The sequence below is a fragment of the Carlito syrichta genome, unplaced genomic scaffold, assembly GCF_000164805.1.
Source record: "Carlito syrichta isolate Samal-C Ts95f unplaced genomic scaffold, Tarsius_syrichta-2.0.1 Scaffold305300, whole genome shotgun sequence".
Lineage (NCBI taxonomy): Eukaryota > Metazoa > Chordata > Mammalia > Primates > Tarsiidae > Carlito > Carlito syrichta.
The window spans coordinates 217,677-238,787 of NW_007249396.1; the positions used below are offsets into that span (position 1 = coordinate 217,677).

A 21,111-nucleotide genomic window follows, 5' to 3' on the forward strand; every position below is an offset into this window, starting at 1 on the left:
TGAAGAGGAGACTGGTAGAAGATATGGTTGGAGAGGGACTGAGGGGGTGTGAGTCATATAAAGCCTTATAATAAAACCATTGTAGGACTAATGTTTCCTAATATTGAACCTTTCCTGCTTACTATATCAGGATTCCTCTGTCACAGTGAGTTATTCTTTAGGCATTGCATCTGTGATTTACAAAAGTATTTATAAAAATAGATTTTTAAAAACCTTAACATGTACTATCGACACAATACTCATTGATGTACTCTAGTATTTAAAATGTGTTTTATCATAATTGTAATAACTACATTTTTTCACAATTGTTATGATTTTAGTAATGTGAAATCTTTCTACAACTCTTTGTTTTTTATGTAGTTTCTTGTTATGCTGTTGGGCAGAGCATTTAATCAGCAAAATGCTGATGCCTTAAGGCTGAGATTATTTTTAAAAACAGCAGCTACAACAAAGAGTACCTTTGTACTTTGCTTACTTGGATCCAAACATTATTTTAAAATCCTCAGTTATTTTCAATTTTTAAGTTCTTCTTGTAGAAAAATACCTAAAGGCACCCAGGCAGCAAGAGAAGTGAAAGTCACAAATCATGACTTTGCTGAAAACTGACCTAGTTGACCAGATAAGTCAGCTCACTGGGAAAACTATAAGCTCCATTAAAAAATCAAATATCCCAAGAGGAATAAAACAGGGAAAGGAAAAAACAGTCTTTATTGCTGAGAGAAGCAGAATTAACCAGGGAATTGGCACTGCTATAAATTAGAATTTTCCAAAACAGTAATATTTCTGACAAACCGTGGCCATTTGATTTTAAAATATAACTTTAAGGCTACATGCAATTTTTTTTCTTCACTTTTAGTTAGAGGGTAGAGAGATGAGAAAGAGAAATATATTTTACTGCCTTTAGGAACTACCCTCTCTTCATATTGTCCATATCTTGCTGGAATCTTGCTGAGTAACTTAGGGCACAGAATCAATAGAATTTTAAGTTTTTATTTGCCATAAAATAAATGGTTCAAGCTACTTTGGACACAATACAGTGCCTTAGTTCAAACCAGACTCAGAGAGATATGTTTAGAAATATTTTCATGTCACAATTTATTATCTTGTATAATATCTTCCCAACTCTGATCTCTACCCACCACCTTTGTAACAAAAGAGAAGTTTCTGATGATTATTTATTTATCTTTAGATCCTATCAATATGTTCGGGTTATATTTGGGATATTTGCTTAAATTTTACACATCAGTTATATAAAAAAGATAACAAGAAATCTGTTGAGACAACAAACAAAAGGAACAATTCAAAACATTCTACAAATAGGTGACTGAAAAGCTATTTTATTTCTGAAGAGTGAATAATTTATACTTGGCAGAGGGGGACTGGACAGATCCAAAAGTTTTTGTTTCATTAGTTCCAATAAAGTATGAAAACTCTATCTTAATAATGTTAGGCCTCATCTAGCTTCTACAACCTTAATCTGTTAATGTCCTTAACAATGTGAATTCTCATATTATAGGCATCTATTCTTGACCTTTCTAACTTTAGCTTTTCAAAATTCTTGCCACTTTCTCTATCATGTTATTTTCCCTACTTGCCAAGACTTTTTTTGTATTAAATTTTAAAAATCATATATCCTAAGTAAATTTAAAATTAATGTTACTGTAATCTTTCTATAGACTCTCTGGGACATGTTAGGACTTGATTAAGACAGGAAATTGTAGAAGTAAAGAGATTAAGACAGTGGGAATGAAGAGGAGAGAGAATACTAATAAAAATAGGTTGGGCACACAGTGGTTGAGGCCTATAATCCCAGTGCTTTGGGAGACTAAGATGGGAGGATCGCATGAGGCCAAGAGTTCGAGGCAAGCCTGGGCAACGTATCTCTACAAAAAAGAAAAATATATTAGCTGGGCATGGTGGTACATGTCTATAGTCCTAGCTACTCTGGAGACTGAGGAAAGAAGATTGCTTGAATTCAGGAGTTAGAGGCTGCAGCGAGCTATGATTATCCTACTGCAGTCCAGTCTGAGTAACAGAGTAAGACCCTCCAAAACAAAATATAATAAATATAATAAAATATATAATATAATAAAACAAAGAAGAGAAACTTCTCAAAATGGATAATTTGCATAGAAATTTAGAGAAGAGGAAAATTATAGATATACCTTTTGTATAAATCTTTAGAACAGCTGTCCACTTTTTAGTTTTTGGTGTGTAGATTTCATTTTTTTTAGGTTATGGTAAAATATTCCAGTTAAGTAACAATATGTCACATATGAGGGGGAACTCAAAAAACCCAGGATTATCTTTCAGAGAGTGGGCCCTTTGTAGCACAGGTTTCTTCCACTAGGTAAGTGTTTTAGGAACTTATCAGCATCAGTGTACCAGCTGGCGTTGTTGTAAGAGGATGTGTGAGGCTTCAGTGAGTTCTTTTTTGGAGATTCTTTCAGTGCTTCTGCCCATTTCATGATGGGTGATTTACCAGTGCACCTACCTACCCTGCGCTGAGTGTTTAGCAGTTTTTGACCCCAAACGGCATGACCCTGGTGTCCCTACCCTTCCTGTTTACCCAATTTCTCCCTGAGTGACTTTTTTTTTGCTTCCCTGGATTAAAAAAAAGTCCTCACTGGAAAAACATTTTGCCGATGTGGAAGAGGTGAAACAAAAATATGGTAAAAGCACTAAAAGGCATCCAAATTGATGATTTCAAAACTGTACTGAGCAGTGGAAAAAGCATCTCAATAGGTGTATTGCATCAAATAGAGAGTAATTTTTAGGTGACTGAAGTTTAAACGTATAAGAATAAATACACAATTTTTTATAAATAAATTCTGGGTTTTTTTGGTCCCTCCTTGTAACTCTTTTAATATTTCTTATTTTCCCTTTTAAAAAGGAGGACATGAACTCAGTGGTAATTTTAGCTTTTAGTTGCTGATAGGTGCGTCGTAATTTCTGAGTTCTTAACATAGGACTTTTCTGAGTTTGAGAAATAAATTTGCTTGTCTCATTTAAAAATTCCATAGTTTAATAAGTAATATTTTCTTCAATTTTGGATTTGGACACAGATTTTTTTTACAATAGATTGATGGTAGAAACTGAATTAACATTCAGGAGTTTTGATTCTGAAGAACATAATACTTGAAATACCTTAGCAGATTAAACCAGAGTTTATCCTTCCCAATATTTGGTCTCTAAAGCATTTTTGTTGACATTTCTGGGCACCCTCCACAATAGTATCTCAGAGTTAAGTATATATTGCAAACAACCTTCTCAGTAATCTCTGATGAATCTAGTATTTTTTTCCCAAATGTTTCTTAAACTTGTATATTTTCAACTTATACTGTTATCAGAGACTAAAGTCTCTTGTTAGCTCCATAGTTACCTTGTCATTACTTTGAAATAGTTTCCATGTTAATATCATGGTTGGAAGAAAGGACATTAGAAGACCTGGATTTTAGTCCTGGATTTACCCCTAATTAGTTGCATAATCTTTGTCAAGGTATTTAACTATTCTCTATTTTTTCTTATATATTAAGTATTAAATAATTATGAGGTATTTTCTTATTTTAAGTAAATGTGGTAGAATTCATGATTAGATTCTTGATTGTCCTTAACAATTTTTATCTGATTTTATAGATTTTGGCTGTATGTTTTCTAGTTTCTGCCTTCTCAGATATTAAAATACTAACTGCCTCATTCTCCCTTCCCACAGTTTTTAAAACATCTTGTTTCCTTTGGTTATGTAAATTGTGCCTCTTTAATCCTTTTCTGTTGATGTCTTTCTTAAAATAGTTGATGAGAACAGCACCAAGTACTGAAGGTGTAGACAGATGTGCTATGATTATATATAAATGTAAGCTCATATTTTCTGTTTTATTTTGGCTACTTTTTTAATGCCAATATTTCTAGGACTTTTTAGCCATAGTATTTCAAACTGTCTTTTAAACCACCCTTTTGCCTCTGGACTAGACTATTTCTGAGGTCTTTATTATTCAATATCTTCTGGGACAGAGATTTCACAACCTGTCTCTCACCTTGAGGAAGTTCTTATAACTAACATAAATCTTGCTTTCTGCAATTTAAGTTGAATTTATATCCTTTTTCTTTTCTCTGTAGAGATAGGAACAGCTCCAAACTGGAAGTGATGCTTTCATTTGAGGGCTAGTACTGAACATGGTAGAAAGATTACAGTATTTCTAGTCTAGCATCATTTTACCTTTTACCTTTTATATATTAAAACGTCTTGACTTTCATTTCAGTATTAATGTCTCAGTAGATGCTATTTTTAAGGTCCAAATGAAATAATAATTGCATGTCTAATATTAATGTTTATAATATTTTTTGCTATTTAGAACCAAATGAGGTACAAAAATAAAAAATGAGTTCTCAAACCCCATTTGAGGACTTTAGCAGACTTATGTTTTATTTTATATAATTGTAATCATGGAACTGGGTTTTTGCCTGTGCTTTATAGATTTTATATCATTATTTTATTAGTCTTATTGTTTACATGATTTATTCATCCATATCCCCCTTATAAGTTGCGAGAACAGAAACCAGTAGATTTATTTTTTAATTTTTATTATTTTTATTTTTTATTTGAGTTGAAGTCTCCCTCTGTCGCCCAGACTAGAGTGCAGTGGCACACTCCCGGCCACCGCAGCCTCGACCTGCTGGGCTCTGGCTATCCTTCCGCTCAGCTTTCCAAGTAGCTGGAACTACAGGCGCACGCTATCACGCCTGGCTAATTTTTTCATTTATTGTAGAGATGAGGTCTTGCCAAGTTGCCCAGGCGGTTCTTGAACCCGCGGGTTCAGGCAATTCACTCACCTCTGCCTCCCAAAGCACAGGATTACAGGCTGAGCCACCGAGCCCAGTGAAACGAGCAGATTTAAATGTGCATAATCAAAAAGCGTTTACACCTAAGCTAAGAACTGTGCTAGGTATGGAGAGGAAAAAGAAAACACATTCTTTGCTCTTGAGGAGCCTATAGTCTTTTTGGAGGAAGAGATTATAAAATTACAATTATAAAATACTAGTAAAATAATACAAGATAGTACATATAAAATAAGATGTTTAATCTGAATTTTATTTTGCATTTTAAATATTAATACAGAAAATGTTTTATACTGTAGAAATCTGTTCTATTACCTAAGGCATCCTAAAATGTCTGATTAATTGTTTCCTTCTCATTTCTGCTTTTTTACTTTGAAGGTTCAGCAATTTTCTGAAAAATCCTTCCTTTTACAGTTTTTGAAAACTCATGAAAATGCTTTGGAAAGACAGTGCAGTGAACTTACAAGCCAGAGGAATATACTTCTCCAAACCTTTGTAAGTCTTCAATCACTTAGAAAAATCTATTTCACTAACTGTGTCAAAAATATTTAAATATACTTAGGTGTACTTTTAGAAGATTATCCATGTGCATATTGGTGGATAGTACTGTTCAGATACAGAAAAGTATTAAGTGCTGTTTATAAAAAAATTGAAGATTAATATACTTTGAAGTAATTATATTGGCAGGGATGCAATATAGAAATTATTTGTAATTGTAATAGGCACAAGAGAAGCAATGAAACTGATTTTAATTTCTCAGGCTTTGAGACCTTGGTTTTAATGCTTTGAAAGGCAGAGAGGTTCACACTTCAGGCATATTTATGAATGTGGGTAAAAGAATGGATTTTCTTTATCTTTTTATAGAAAGTAAGCACCAGCAGTCTGAATGATAGTTTTGAATGACAGAGCAGTTTAGAGATATGACTTGTAATTAATTGACATTTTAAAGAAAATATATTTAAAGATACTAAAAATACATATCAAAAATCAGAACTAGGAGACTTCGTGGTTTGAATGATGTGACCAGTTTCAGAATGTGCCTCAAAATTTATTTAAGTTTCTTGGGAAAAAAAATACAGTAATATTTTGGTTCTGGCATTGTCAAAAAGTTTATGTTCTGGCCAGGCTCAGTGGCTCAGCCTGTAATCCTAGCACTTTGGGAGGCTGAAGCAGTTGGATTGCTTGAGCCTACGGGTTCGAGAGCAGCCCCAGTAACTTGATGAGACTTGGTCTCTACAATAAATCAAAAAATAAGCTGAGTGTGGTACTGTGTGCCTGTAGTTCCAACTATTTGGAAGGCTGAGGTGGAAGGATTGTCTGAGCCCAGCAGATTGAGGCTGCGATGGCTGTGAGTGTGCCATTGCACCCCGGCCTGGGCAACAGAGTGAGACTCCAGCTCCCAAAAAAGCAAGTTTTTTTTTGATATCCTTGTTTGTTTGTTTCTGTGAGATCATAATTCCTCTGAGTATAAATTTTAATTTTTAACTTTGGTACTTTAATTATTTTACCATCCCATTTTATGTCGTAATGAAGTTTAATATGCAAACACATGTATAATGGTGAATGGTAAATGTCTACCTCAACAATTCTCTCCAAACTTCAAGGATACATTTTTTTTATGAGGATGTATGTTATTATATAAATATAGCTTCAGTTTTTTATTAATATATTACTATGGAAAAAAGCATCTCTGTGGTAGTACCAGGAAGTAAAATTTTATATGTTTGTTGTGAATAATTCCAAGTGATTATTTTAAATAATTAAAGAAAACTCATCATAACTATCATCTGTATTTGATCTTTTGTTTCTTTTTTCAGGAGGCTATAAAGAAAAAAATGATAAAGGAGGAGGAAAAATTTATTAAGGAAATTACAGACTTCAATAATGAGTATGAAATAATAAAAAAAAGAGAATTTTTGATGAAAGAAAATGTAAAGATTGAAATATCTGACTTAGAAAACCAGGCAAACATTTTGAAAAGGGGTATGAATACATATTACCACCTCATTTGTCTCACATTAATGAAAATAATTTATTTTAAATGAATGACTTTTTCAGAAATTTAGCTTTTTTTATAAGTAAATTGGATTATTGGAAAGCTATTATTTACTTCTTTCTTAATTGTCCTAGTGGATATGTATCTTTTCTTGTGAGTAGTTTCAAATGCTTTAGAAGTACATGAGACATGAGCATTGGTCATTCATCTTATAAACAAATATTCTATTATGTGACAGGTGCTGTTCTAGGTCCTGGAAATATAAAAATAAAAAGTGGAGGAAGCAAATATGTAAGCAGATATTTACAGTGCAATGTGATGAAAGCTACAAGAGGGGTTAAGAACAGTGCAATGATCCTAATTTTATCATTAATCCAATATAAGCTAAGAAATAAGATTACACAATGGATTGGGAAGAGTTTTATTTTAGGGACACTAGTATGAGGGTTACTGCAACCTATGAAAAAGTAGTTGCCAAAGAGAGTAGGGGTGAAATAAAGAGATATTTAGGAAAAATGACAGGACAGCTTAATCTCCTGCTTTTTTCACTGCTTAGTATAGACAAATAGGAAAGTCAAGGATAAATTATAGTTTTCAAATATCAGAGGTTCTATTATGGCTTTAGCTTGAAGTCCAGTATTTTCTCATCTAAATCAGTGTCTGTTGTAGAGGAGGCTCCTTGACATAGTTTCTTATCTATCTCTTTCAGTACAGTTCTCTTGATCTGAAAACCTCACACAAAATATTTACTACCTCACATGCCTGATATGCTATGGCGATATAGGTATAGAATAATCACTGGAGACACTAATGCTCAGAAAGCAGAAACAGGGAAAACAGGAGTCATTGTTCCATAGCAGTTTTGAAATCAAATCAGGCAAATGTTGGAAATTCGTTAATTGGGACTCAACCATCTTCCTGCCTGGGAACGATTTCCATGGTTCTTGACACCACGCTCTGTGCTGTTGCTTCCCTTCTGAGAGTCATTCTTTTCTTTTCTTTTTTTAAAGATAGCTTGTGTTTGCAGCTGCTAGTTTTCCCAGGCTATATCCATCCTGTAAAGTTTGGGTATCATTTTTAATTTTTTCCTGCCTCTGTCCATTTCAGTCCAAGCTCTGTGTTTCTGCAAATACAATCCTTTTAAAAACTTTATGGGTCTCTTGTGAATCTTGCTGAAATGTATTCCATTAGGAAAAAAACCACAACTACAAATCTTTTTGAGATAAGACCTTTTATCCTTTGGATTTCTACTGAAAGTCCTGAGGGAGAATACCCTTATGCTTTCTAATAGCCCTATAGTTTGACTGAATGGTTCTCTGAAACGTCACCTTGAATTTTATTGAGGCCTTTGGAAGGGATCTTAAATTTACATTCTAGATTTAGTCTTTAGACTATGATTTCCTATATTAGATTTTTATCTTTGCACTCAAGCCATTTCTTACAGGTGAGAATGAAGGGTGGGAAGTCATCTCGTAGGACATCTACAAAAGATGTTTATTTTAATTTCTAAAATAACCACTAAGGAAAAAGAATGAAGAGACAAATAGATAATAGATATTAAAAAGTAATCCTAAAAAAATTTATATAATCTGAAAGAAAGTGGGAAAAGGGGAATAGAGGAAGAAAAAACAGAACAGATTTCAGAAAACAGATAATAAAATGGCAGACCTAAATCCGTCTACAATCATGTATTACTTAATAACAGAGATATGTTCTGAGAAATGCATCTTTAGACCATTTTATTGTTGTGTGAACATCATAGAGTGTACTTATACAAACCTATATGGTATTAGCCTACTACACACCTGGGCTATATGGTGTAGGCTATTGTTCCTAGGTTACATGCCTGTATAGCATGTTACTGTACTGAATACTGTAGACATTTGTTTCATAATGAAGTATTTGGATGTCTAAACATAGAAAAGGCATAGTAAAAATACAGTCCAAAACATTAAAAATGATACCTGTGTAGGATGTTTATCAAGAATGGAGCTTGTGAGACTGGAAGTTGGTCTGGCTGTCAGCAAGTGAGTGGTGAGTGAATTTGAAGGCCTAGGACCTTACTATACTCTACTGTAGAGTTCGTAAACACTGTAGACTTAGGCTACACTAAATTTATTTTTAAATGTTTTTATTTCTTTAATAATATATTAACTTTCACTTACCAAAAGTTTTTTACTTTATAAACATTTTAATTTTCTAAAACTTGTTTTATGTTTTTATATTTTTTGACTTTTGTAGTACACTTAGCTTAAAACACAAACACATTGTACGGTTGTACAAAAGTATTTTCTTTTTAAAATATCCTTATTCTATTAGTTTTTTCTTTTTAAAATTGCTTTTTATTTTTTAAGCTTTTTTGTTAAAAACCAAGACACAAACACACACTCTAGCATAGACCATATACCAGGTTATACCAGGTCAGGATCATCAACATCACTGACTTCTTTTCCTTTTTTTTTTTTTTTTGAGTCGTCGTCTCACTCTGTCACCTAAGCTGAAGTGCAGTAGCATGCTCGTGGCCACTGCAGCCTCAATCTGCTGGACTCAGGTGATTCTTCCGCTTCAACTTTCCAAATAGCTGGAACCACAGGTGTGCACCACCATGCCTGGCTAATTTTTTTATTTATTGTAGAGACGAGGTCTTACCAAGTTGCCCAAGCTGGTCTCGAAACCCTGGTCTCAGGCAATCCTCTCACCTCACCTTCCCAAAGTGCTGGGATTACAGGCTTGGGCCAACATGCCCGGCAACATCACTGTCTTCTGCCTCCACATATTGCCTCACTGGAAGATCTTCAGGGGCATGGGAATGTCATTTATGATGACAACACCTTCTTATATGGAATGCAAATGATCTATAAATAGCCAATACAGTTTTTAAAAAGAATAACAGTTATGGATTTATACTCCTTGATTTCAAAATTTACTAAAACCTGCAGTAGTCAAGATGTATCATTGGCCTAAAATAGACATAAATTCCTAGAAGAGAAAAGAGTCCAGAATTAGACTTACATATGGTCAATTGGTGTTCAACAAAAATGGCAAGACAATTCTGTGGGGGAAAGTAAGTTTTCTTCCAGCAAGTTAAAATCACACTGAAATATCACTGTGTATCTGCTCAGTTAATATTTAAAAGACTGACTATGCAGATGTTGACATGAATGTGGAACATCTGAAACTCATATGGTAGTGATGGGAATGTAAAATGAATAGTACAGTCATTTCAGAAAGTAGATTTGTAGTTTTTAAAAAAGCTAAACAAATATTTTCCATACAACCCAGCCACTCTACAACTAGATACTCCATATAAATGAGACCTATTTCCTAAGCACTGGAACATTTGGATATTCATGGAAAAACAGTGATCCTTAACCCTTACTTTATACTATATTAAAAATTTACTCAAAGTAGACATATACCTAAACATAAAAGCTGAGATTATGAATTTTCTAGAAGAAAACAGTAGAAAATCTTTGCCATCTTGGAATAGACAGTGATTCTTTAGATAGTACTCAGGCAACATGAATTATAAAAGAAGAATTACATTGGATTGAAAATTAATTGAAATGACGCTTATGAAAATGAGAAGACAAACCACAGACTTGGAGAGAATATTTGCAATAAAAATATATGCCAATCTGTTATCCAAAATCTAAAGAACTCTTACAACTTAAAAATAAGGCAGGACAAACATTTGTTATAAAAGAGGTAAAAGATCTGAAGTTCCCAATAAAGTGCTAATGACCAATAAACATGTGAGAAGATACTTAATATCTTTAGTCATTAGGAAAATGCAAGTTAAAATCACACTGAAATATCACTGTGTAACATTAAAAAAGACTGACTATGCAAATGTTGACATGAATGTGGAACATCTGAAACTCATATGATAGTGATGGGAATGTAAAATTAATGGTACAGTCATTTCAGAAAATAGATTTGGAGTTTTAAAAAAAGCTTAACAAATATTTTCCATACAACCCAGCCACTCTACAACTAGATACTCCAAATAAACGAGACCTATTTCCTAAGTTTTTGACAGCTTTACATACAGTAGCCAGAAACTGAGTATAACTTAAATGTTCATTAAGAGGTGAATGGATAAACAAAATCGATATATCCATGTGATAGAATACTCAGCAATAAAAATGATAAATCTGTTGACATACAACGTCAATGCATCTCAAAATGATATGGTAGGTGAAAGAAGCTAGACAATGCAAACTAATCTATAGTGACAAGCAGATCAATGGTTGTGTAAAAATGGATGAACTGTGAGAGGTCGCAAGAATCTTTTGGAGTTGATGGAAATACATGAATTTTTGATTTTGGTAGTGGTTTCACAAGTAGAAACGACTGTCAAAACTCATGAAATTGTATGCTCTACATGGACATACATTATGTAAATCTCTATAAAATTGATAAAAACTTCTTGATATCACAGATACTGTAGGAGTCGTCTTCTCATGTTCTTTTTTCCTAGAAATATGGATTTATTTTAATAGATTTGTTTCTAGTATTTGCTTTCAGAAAGACATTCAGAAAGTCTGTTTCTAAGTATTTCATTAACATTTTCATATACAACTTTAATTTCCATAATGCCCGGGACTTTGTTTTGGCTCTGTCCCCATCAGCATGAATGAGATAATAATAAATTGATAACTGCTTCAAAAGGAGAAGCACAAGATGATATGAGAACATATCATTTAAGTGGATTTAACTAGAACTTGGTAATTAAGGAAGACTTCCTTGAGCAAGTGACCTCCAGACTGAAATCTGAAGGATGATACTGATTAGCCAGGTGAGAGATTTGACTATAGATGTCAAATAGGTAGTTGTATATTTAAGACAAGAGCTCAGAGAGAGGTCTGGGCTAGAGCTGTGAAATTTTAGGAGTCACCTAGGGAGTATGTATTGAAAGAAAATAAACTAACCTTGAGGAACACTGAAAGAAAATAAACTAACCCTGAGGAACACCAGATTTTTAAGGCAAGAAAAAGAAAGCCAGCAAAGAGCTTTGTGAAAGATGGGCAGAACATGTTACTGTGTGAAGATGAGACCATCTAGGGAGAGAGTCTTTAAGGGAGTGATCAACCCACCTTGTCTGCTGGTGAGCTGCCCACCAGAATAAGGACTAATAAGCCACAATTGGAGGTCATTGGTGGCCTTTAGAAAAAGCAGCAGATTGAAGTAATGAGATAAGAAGGGCAGAAGCAAGTTTTAATGAGTTGAATAATAGGAAGAGCAGAAATGGCAACTGTGAGCGTAGGTATGTCTTTGAAGAAGTTTGTGGATAAAATAGTCCATTAAAAGTGGGGGATGTGAAGTCAGAGGAGGGTTTTTAGTGAGGAGATAGAATCATTCTTTTTTCATTTCTCTTTTTGAGATGGGAGGTTTTTGAACCTATTAAAATGTTGATGGATTGGACCAGTCAAGAGGTAAAGTTGAAGATTGAGGAGAGAAGCAAAGTTCCTAGAGAAGACAAGGAAGTTCATAGGTGGCAGGACTAGTAATGATGTTTTAAGAAAAAACAAAATAAAATAAAAACAAAAATCAGGAAATGGCCTACATGACCATCAGTAGTGGACTCTATCTGAATGTATATTTCTACTATATTTAAAAAAATACATTTATGTGGTAAAAATCTAATAAAACTGCTAGGTCAAAGGACAATGCTAAATCATGCTCCTTAAAGTACTGAATCAATTATTCTTCCTGCTAACTATATAGGATAGTGCCCGTTTTCCTATATTATTATCCCATTATCTATCAGGACATTATCAATCATTGTAATCATTGTCATATGACAGGTAAAGATGTTCTTTTTGTTGGTTTAACTAGCATTTCTTTAATTTTGCCTGAAGTTGAACTTCCCTAAGTTTGTTAACCACTTACATTTCTTTTTCTGTGAACAAAAACAATCTGTTTTATTCTTTGTTTATCGTTGTATATATATATGTATATATTTTTTTCTTACTGATTTATATGAGCTTTTGTAAATTAGGGGAAATAACCCTCTGTCATGTGTGATACAAATTTTGCATCCTAGTTTATTGTTTACCTTTTGACTTTACTTATTGTATGTATGTGTGTGTTTGAATACCATACAGAAGTTTAAAATTTTTGCAGTTATCTTAATCATCTTCCTTTATGGCTTCTGGATTTGGTTTCTAGCTTAGAAAGTCTTTCTCTGTGTAATGCTAGTTTTTTAAATGTTTCATTTTCTCCATCTATATTTTACATTAAGCTAGGGTTTATTTGGATGCAAGGGGTTAGGGATCCAATTTTATTTTTTTCCAAATAATTGGTCAATAGTTTAACACAGTTTGTTACTTAATTCATTGGTTTCCAACCAATTTGAAATTCTACATTTACTATATATTAAATTCATATTATAGGTGTATGCATACATGGACACATATGTGTCGTTCTGTACCCTCTTTTCTCTATTTTGTTTTTAAATTATTTTAGTTTCAGATTATGATTTAGTAGCTAATTTTAGAGTTGTAGGGTACATGTGACCATATGCTACGTAAGCAAATTGCATGAAGGTAAGTTTTGGGCTTTTAGTGAGCCTTTTCCTCCATAGTAGTGGACAAGGTACCCAGTCGCATGTTGCCTATCCTTTATCCCCCTGCCTCCCTTCTCCAGTGTTTGTTGTTCCCATCTTTGTGCCCTTGTACCCACTATTTAGTGCCTACATATCAGTGAGCACATGTGGTATTCAGTTATTGGTTTCTGTAATAGTTTACTTAGAGTGATGGTCTTCAGCTATATCCATGCTGCTGCAAAGGACATGATTTTATTCTTTATACCTGCATAGTATTCCATCATGTATACATATCACATTTTCTTATCCAGTCTGCTTTCATTGGGCCTCTGGGTTGGTTCCATGTTTTTGCTATTGTAAGTAGTGCTGCAGGTATCGTTTTGGTAGAGTGATTTATGTTCCTCTGGGTGTACTCTTAGGGGTACATTTGCTGGGTCAAATAGTAGCTCAGTTTTTAGTCCTTTGAAAAATCACTGCACTGCTTTCCTCAAAGATTGAACTGTCTTATATTCCCACCAACAGTGTAGAAGTGTTTCCTTTTGTCCACAGCCTTGCCAACACCTATTGTTCTTTCACTTTTGTGTGTGTGTGTGTGTGTGTGTTGAAGTCTCACTCTGTCACCCAGGCTGGAGTGCAGTGGCATACTCATGGCCACCCCAGCATCGACCTGCTGGGCTCAAGCAATCCTTCCGCCTCAGCCTTCCAAGTAGCTGGAACTACAAGCGCGTGCTACCATGCCTGGCTAATTTTTAATTTATTGTAGATTCGAGGGCTCGCCAAGTTGCCCAGGCTGGGCTTGAACCCGCGGGCTCAGGCAATCCTCTCACCTTGGCCTCACAAAGTGCTGGGATTACAGGCTTGAACCACCGTGCCTGGCCTGTTCTTTGGCTTTTTAATGATAGCTATCCTGACTGGTATGAGGTGGTATCCCATTGTAGTTTTGATTCATATTTATCTGATGATTAATGAAGTTGAGCATTATTTCATGTGTTTATTGGCTGCTTGCATGTCTTCCTTTGAGAAATGTCTGCTCATGTCCTTTGTCCACTTTTTATTGGGGTTATTAGTTTTTTCCTCTCAATTTGTTTGAGTTCCTTAAAGATCCTGGGTGTTAGACTTTTGTCAGATTCATAGCTTGCAAATAATTTTAAAATCTGTGGGTTCTGCTGGGTGCTGTGGCTCACGCTTATAAGCCCAGCACTTTGGGAGGCCAAGGTGAGAGAATTGCCTGAGCTCACAGGTTCGAGACCAGCCCAGGCAACTTGGCGAGACCTCATCTCTATGATAAAAAAAATTAGCTGAGTGTGGTGGCCTGTGTCTGTTCCAGCTACTTGGAAGACTGAGGTGGAAGGATCACCTGAACCCAGCAGGTAGAGGCTGCGGTAGCCATGAGCGTGCCACTGCACTCCAGCCTGGGTGACAGAGTGAGACTCCGACTCAAAAAAAATCTGTAGGTTGTCTGTTTACTCTCTTGATGATTTCTTTTGCTGTGCAGAATTGTTTAGCTTGATAAGGTCCCACCAGTCAATTTTATATTTTGCTGTGTTTGCCTTTAAGGACTTGGCTATGAATTCATTGCCTAGAGTGATGTCCCAGAGGTTGTTCCCTATGTTTTCTTTAGAGATTCTTATAGCTTGAAGTTTCACATTTAAGTCCTGTATACATGTTGAGTTAATTTTTGTATGTGGTGATAGCTAGAGGTCCAGTTTCATTCTTTTGCATATGATTAGCCAGTTTTCTCAGCACCATTTTATAAATGTGATTTCCTTTCCTCGGTGTTTGTTTTTGTAGGCTTTGTCAAAGATGAGTTGGTTGAATGTTTGCAGTTTTATTTCTGGATTCTCTGTCTTGTTCCATTGATCTATGCCTCTATTTTTGTGCCAGTACCACAGTCTCTTGGTTACTATAACCATGTAGTAAAGTTTGAAGTCTGGGAGTGTGATGATTCCAGCTTTATTCTTTTTCCTGAGACTTGCCGTGACCACTTGGGTTCTTTTTTTTTTTTTGAGTTGGAGTCTCACTCTGTCACCTAGACTGGAGTGAAGTGGCCGCTCCTGGCCACTGCAGCCTCGACCTGCTGGGTTCCAGCGATCCTTCTCCCTCAGCCTTCCAAGTAGCTGGAACTACAGGCGTGCGCTACCACGCCCGGCTAATTTTTTATTTATTGTAGAGATGAGGTCTCACCAAGTTGCCCAGGTGGGTCTCAAACCTTCGGGCTCAGGCATTCCACTCACCTCAGCTTCCCAAAGCACTGGAATTACAGGTTGAGACACCAAGCCCAGCTCTCTTTTTGCTTCTATATGATTGTCAGTATTGTCTTTGCAAGGTCTGTAAAAAATGTAATTTGATAAAGATTGCACTGAATCTGTAGGCTGTCTTGGGTAGAGTGGACATCTCGATGATATTGATTCTTCCAATTTGTGAGCATGGAATGTTCTTCCATTGGTTTATAACTTATTTGATTTATTTGAGAAGTGTTTTGTAGTTTGCATTACAAAGATCTTTCACCTCTTTCGTTAAATGAATGCTGAATTTTTTCTGTTGTAAATGGGACTGTATTTTTTTATTTGGTTTGTAACATGTCTGTTGTTGGTGTATAGAAAGGTACCTGATTTTTGTGTGTTGAATTTTTATTCTGATACTTTACCAAAGTTGTTTACCTATGTGAGGAGGTTTTTGACAGACAGACTCTCTAGGGTTTTGTAGTATAGAATCATATTTTCTTCAAAAAGGGGTAACTTAACTTCCTCTTTTTCTATTTGGATATCCTAATTTCTTTCTCCTGTTTGATTCTTCTACCTAGGACTTCCAGTACTATGGTAAATAGGAGGTGTGGGAGTATACATTTTTGTTGTGTTCTTCAAGGGAATGCTTCCAGTTTCTGCCTGTTAAGTATGATGTTGGCTGCAGGTTTGTCATAGATGGCTCTTATTATTTTGAGGACTGTTCCTTTGGTGCCTAGGTTTTTGAGGGTTTTTATCAAGAAGAGATGTTAGATTTTACGAAATGCTTTTCTGAATCTGTTGAGATAATCATGTGGTTTTGGCTTAACACCTGTTTGTGTGGTGGCTTACATTTATGGATTTGTGTATATTGAACCAGCCTTGCATCCTGGTCATGAAACCCACATGGTCATGATGGTGATTTTTGTAATATGCTGTTAGATGTGATTTGCTAGACTCTAGTTTAGAATTTTTGCATCTATGTTCATCAGGGAAATTGATCTAAAGTTTCATTTTCTTGTTAGTTCTTGCCATTTTTGGGTAAGACCAGGCAGAGAAAAGAATCTCTGAGCTTGAGGATCTAATTATTGAACTAAACGAATCCAACAAAAACAAGGAGAAAAGACTTAGAAAGAATAAGCAAAACCTACGAGAGTTTTGGGATTACCAAATCTATGGTGGATTGGCATTCTTGAGAGAAGAAGAAACTGAGAATGCCCTGGAAAAAGCCTTCCAAGATGTTGTCCAAGAAAAACTTTCCCTGTCTTGCTTCATAGATGATACTGGATTGATATAATGAGTTAGGGAGAATCCTTTCCTTCTCGATTGCTTGGAATACTTTGAATAGTATTGGTATCAGCTCTTTCTTTCTTGAACATCTTGTAGAGGTCAGCTGAGAAACTTTCTGAACCAGGACTTTTTTGGCAGGGAAATTTCTTTTTTTCATTTTAAAGATGTGAGGAACAATTCAGGATTAGGTATACAAATGTTCATTATGCAGGTACCCTTGTTGATGAGCTGTGCCCCTCCCTCAGCAGCATCCTCCCTCAACTGCCAGTCCCATACCCCCACCTCTGGCAGTTTCCTACTACTACCAATCCCCTTCTTATAGTGTTATGACAATTCTTCAAGGTCAGGTCTGCTTATGAGTGAGAACATGTGGTGCTGTGTTCTTTGTTTCTGTGATAGATCACTGAGTATGATAGACTCTGAATCCATCCAAGTTGCTGCGAAGTCTGAATGTTTGTCCTTCTTTATGACTGTATAATATTGGCAGGGAGGTTTTTTATTACTGAGTTGATTTTTTTGGATTGCTGTTGGTCTCTTTAGAGTTTGAATTTTTTCCTGTTTCAATCTTGGGAAGTTATGTTATGCCAGGAATTTCCCCATTTCCTCTAGATTTTCTAGTTTATTTGCATACAGATGTTTGTAGTCATCTCTGATAATCTTTTGTATTTCTTCAGAGTGAGTTGTTATATCACCTCTTTCATCTAATTGTGTTTATTTGAATTCTCTCTCTTAAAAAAATAATCTTGACAGGGGTCTGTCAATCATATTTATCCTTTCTAAGAACCTGGTTTTTGTCTTGTTGATCTTTGATATGATTTTTGGGGGGGTTTCTATTTCATTTAGCTGTGACTTTATTTAGATGATTTCCATTTATCTGATAATTCTGGAATTGTATTGCTATTGTCTTTCCAGTTCCCTTAGGGGAGATGTTAGACTGTTTACTTGAGAATCCACTATTTTCTTGAAATGTGCATGTAATGTTATAAACTTCCCTCTCAGCATCACTTTCATGGTATCCCAGAGATTTTGGTGTGTTATGTCTTTGTTTTTGTTTGTTTCTAGGAGTTGTTTTATTTCTGCCTTGATTTCTGTGTAATCCCCAAAGTCATTCAGAAGCATGTCATTTAATTTTCATGAAGATGTCTCCTCTTTTCTTCTTCTCTCCCTTCTTCTCTTCTATACTCTTCTTTCTTCCCCGCTTCCTTTTCCCCAGTTCCCCCTTTTGTGATGATCATATGCTTTTTATACTATCATCTATTAATATAGTAAATTTTATTAGTAGTATCCTAATAACCGTACTTAGTTATAGTCCCCTTGTTTTCTAATATATTACTGAATTCTATTTGCTAATGTATTCTTTCAGATTTCTGCATCTTTTTATATGTATATTGATTTCATGAAAAAAATTGAAAAAACTTTCTTTTGTCTCTAGTTGGAAACATGTAAATACTAGAATTTTCTGTTCCTTCAAGGTTCAAAAGAATTTACCTATAAAACTTTCTGGTTACTTTTTTTTCCTTGGTGGTAGAGAAGGAAATTGTTTAAATTTTAAGCAGATATTAGAACCATTTTCTTTGCAGAGCAGTTTAGTTGTCATTTGTCTTAATGCCTGTCAGTGTTTGCTCTTCCATTTCTTCTTTTAATTTGTGCCACCTCATGCCATTATCTGACACTTGATTTTTTCTCCTCTTTCTTCTTTCTTCCCTCTATCCTTGCTTGCTGAGCTTTTAGCCTGTAACCATGATTTAGTCAGACAGTTTCACTGGGTTTTGAATAATCTCCATCTTTAATTCTTCATTGCTAGTTTTATTATTTTCTACTACTCAGTGTTTTTTTCCCTACTCCCTGACATATTTGATTTATTATTTTTTAACCCCAGAATTGAATTCTGTTCTCACTTCTTGAGTTTGCCAAAATATTAACATTCATATATTTTAAAAAGTTATTATTAGTACTATACTATTCTGTTGAGTGTCTTAATTATGTTCTGTTTAAAAATATCTTGATAAACATAGCAAACCAAACTCCTCAACATGTTTTGCCATTTCTGCACAACCTAATGCCTCCATACCTTCCTTCCTCACCCAGCAACTTCTTTGTGGTAAAGGCGCTCTGGCCTCTTTTGTTTCCTAAATTGTGTGCTGCTTCCTCCTGCCATAGGACCTTAGAATATGTTCCATTTGGAATACTTTTCTAAGTTTAGTTAACTCAGTCCTTCTTCTGATCTCAGCACAAATGTTATTTCCTCAAGAAATCCTTCTCTGATCCTCCACCTTTCCAATCCCATATTAAGTTGGCTCTTCTGGTCATGCGCTCTCATTTCTCTCTGTGCTTTTTCTTCAAAGTATTCTAATTACCTGCTTGTATGACTGTTTGATTAATATCTACCCCTCCTACTAAAGTATAAACTTTCACAGAGACAGGAACCATGTTTTGCTTGCAAATGTATTTCTGAAATGTACATAATACATTCATTTATTCAATAAAACTTATTGTGTACTTTTTGTGTATCAGACATTATTATAGACATTGGTGTTACTGTAGTGACCAAAAGAAGAAGAAGAAAAAAATCCCTGACCTCATGAAGCCTACATTCCAGTAGTAGAAGGAAGAAAGGGAAAGATAAAGGGAAGAAGGGTGTGATTGAAGCTGGATGTGTGGGAAGGTGAGTTTTGACTAAGATCTGAAAGAGGAATGAACCCAGTGAACTCCTGGGGGACAATGGATAGCTAATACAGAGACCCTGAGGGGAGATTGTACCTAACAGATTTTTGAGGAAAAGCAAAAAGCCCAATGTCTTTCAAGTACAAGAATAGGTTCTGTGGTCAGAGAGGTGACAGGAATTTAGATAATTTAAAACCATAGGCAGTGGAAGACATTAGAAAGTGATCACTACATCAATTATACCTCAATAAAGCTGTAAATAAAAATAACAGTAAAATAAAAATGAGGCCCTAGTTAAGTGAGGAAAAAGTTATTACAACAAGTACAGTGTTTATTCTTTTTGTTCTGTAAGCCTCAGAAGGAATTACCACTATTGCTTTACTTTTTATTTGGAGTATCAGTCTCTACACTATGTCTTTTCCATTTAGCCTAGTGTCAGAACTAGGAAAAATAATATATCTTAGGAATATTTAAATTCAACTTTTCTCCATCATTCTTGTCTAGTTTTACAAAGATATTTTACACTGTCTGATAAATCAGTTAATAATGAATAAAATATAATATCTTAAAGGGTGTGTTATGGTATCCTGGAATATCTCCATTAATTATTAGCATGTAATTATATTTTAAAATTTCAGTTGTTAAAGAAACAAAAGCACAAATGTGAGTCTGTTAATATTATTTTCATGTAATTGTCCACTTTTTATTACCTACATTAACAAAGACATTGCAAATAATAAAAAATAATGAGTCAATTATATGGTTTATTTTAATTCAATTCAACATACTTTCTTGAATGCCTACTATGTGCACTGTTTATACTATGCCAGGCACTGCACAGAAATTGGGGTTTAAAGATGAATGAGGCATTGTTCCTGTTTTCAAGGAGCTTATGGTCTAATGGGGAAGAAGGACAAGTAAAAAGGTAACTTAAATATCATGAGGAGAACTTTCATTTTCATAAGGAGTAATTTTACGGAATTTTTTCTTCTGCGACAAGCAACTAGAAGGCTGAAGAAAATAACATGAAAAACTACTTTTAGATACTAAGGTCAGGAGACAGTGCAGGACTGTGATCATTAAGAGAGGAACTTAAGATGTGCCAAGTCGTCTGAGGTGAGGACACAAAAATTGGAATTTGGGGAGGCCAAGTCAGCTAGAATTTCAGGACAATGTGCTTTAGAGGACAGGTCTACATAGAGAAAAGATCCAGAAATGTGTATAGTGGACCTCTTGAGTCTTTGGATGTATGTTGACCTGTATACACATAAGGGAAAATCTGTTGGACTGAGTTAAGAAAAACTACTGGGAAGTGGCGAGGTGAACAATCCTAAGAACTCACATAGGACTGGGAGATATTTATGTTCCATCTTGTCATAATATAAATATTTTATTAAAAAGAAGAGTCCTGCCTTAATAGTAGGTTTAAATTAGACTTGCATTAAATGTTCTTTTAGACCCACCCTAAAAAAATCTTACAAAAAAGATTTGAACCTGATCTATAAGTAACTTAACTGCCTGCTAAAACAAACATAGACATACTTTAGGAGATA

At 34.8% G+C, this 21,111-nt stretch overlaps 1 protein-coding gene across 1 annotated transcript in view; it reads left to right on the plus strand.

Moving 5' to 3' along the window:
- The window catches only part of CCDC172 (coiled-coil domain containing 172), an 85,028-nt gene that overhangs the window by 27,334 nt on the left and 36,583 nt on the right, over positions 1–21,111 (plus strand). Inside the window, exons 3-4 of the mRNA XM_008061508.2 lie at positions 5,215–5,331; positions 6,654–6,819. Of these exons, the coding sequence (XP_008059699.1) occupies positions 5,215–5,331; positions 6,654–6,819 (283 nt within the window). The remainder of the gene's footprint in view (positions 1–5,214; positions 5,332–6,653; positions 6,820–21,111) is intronic.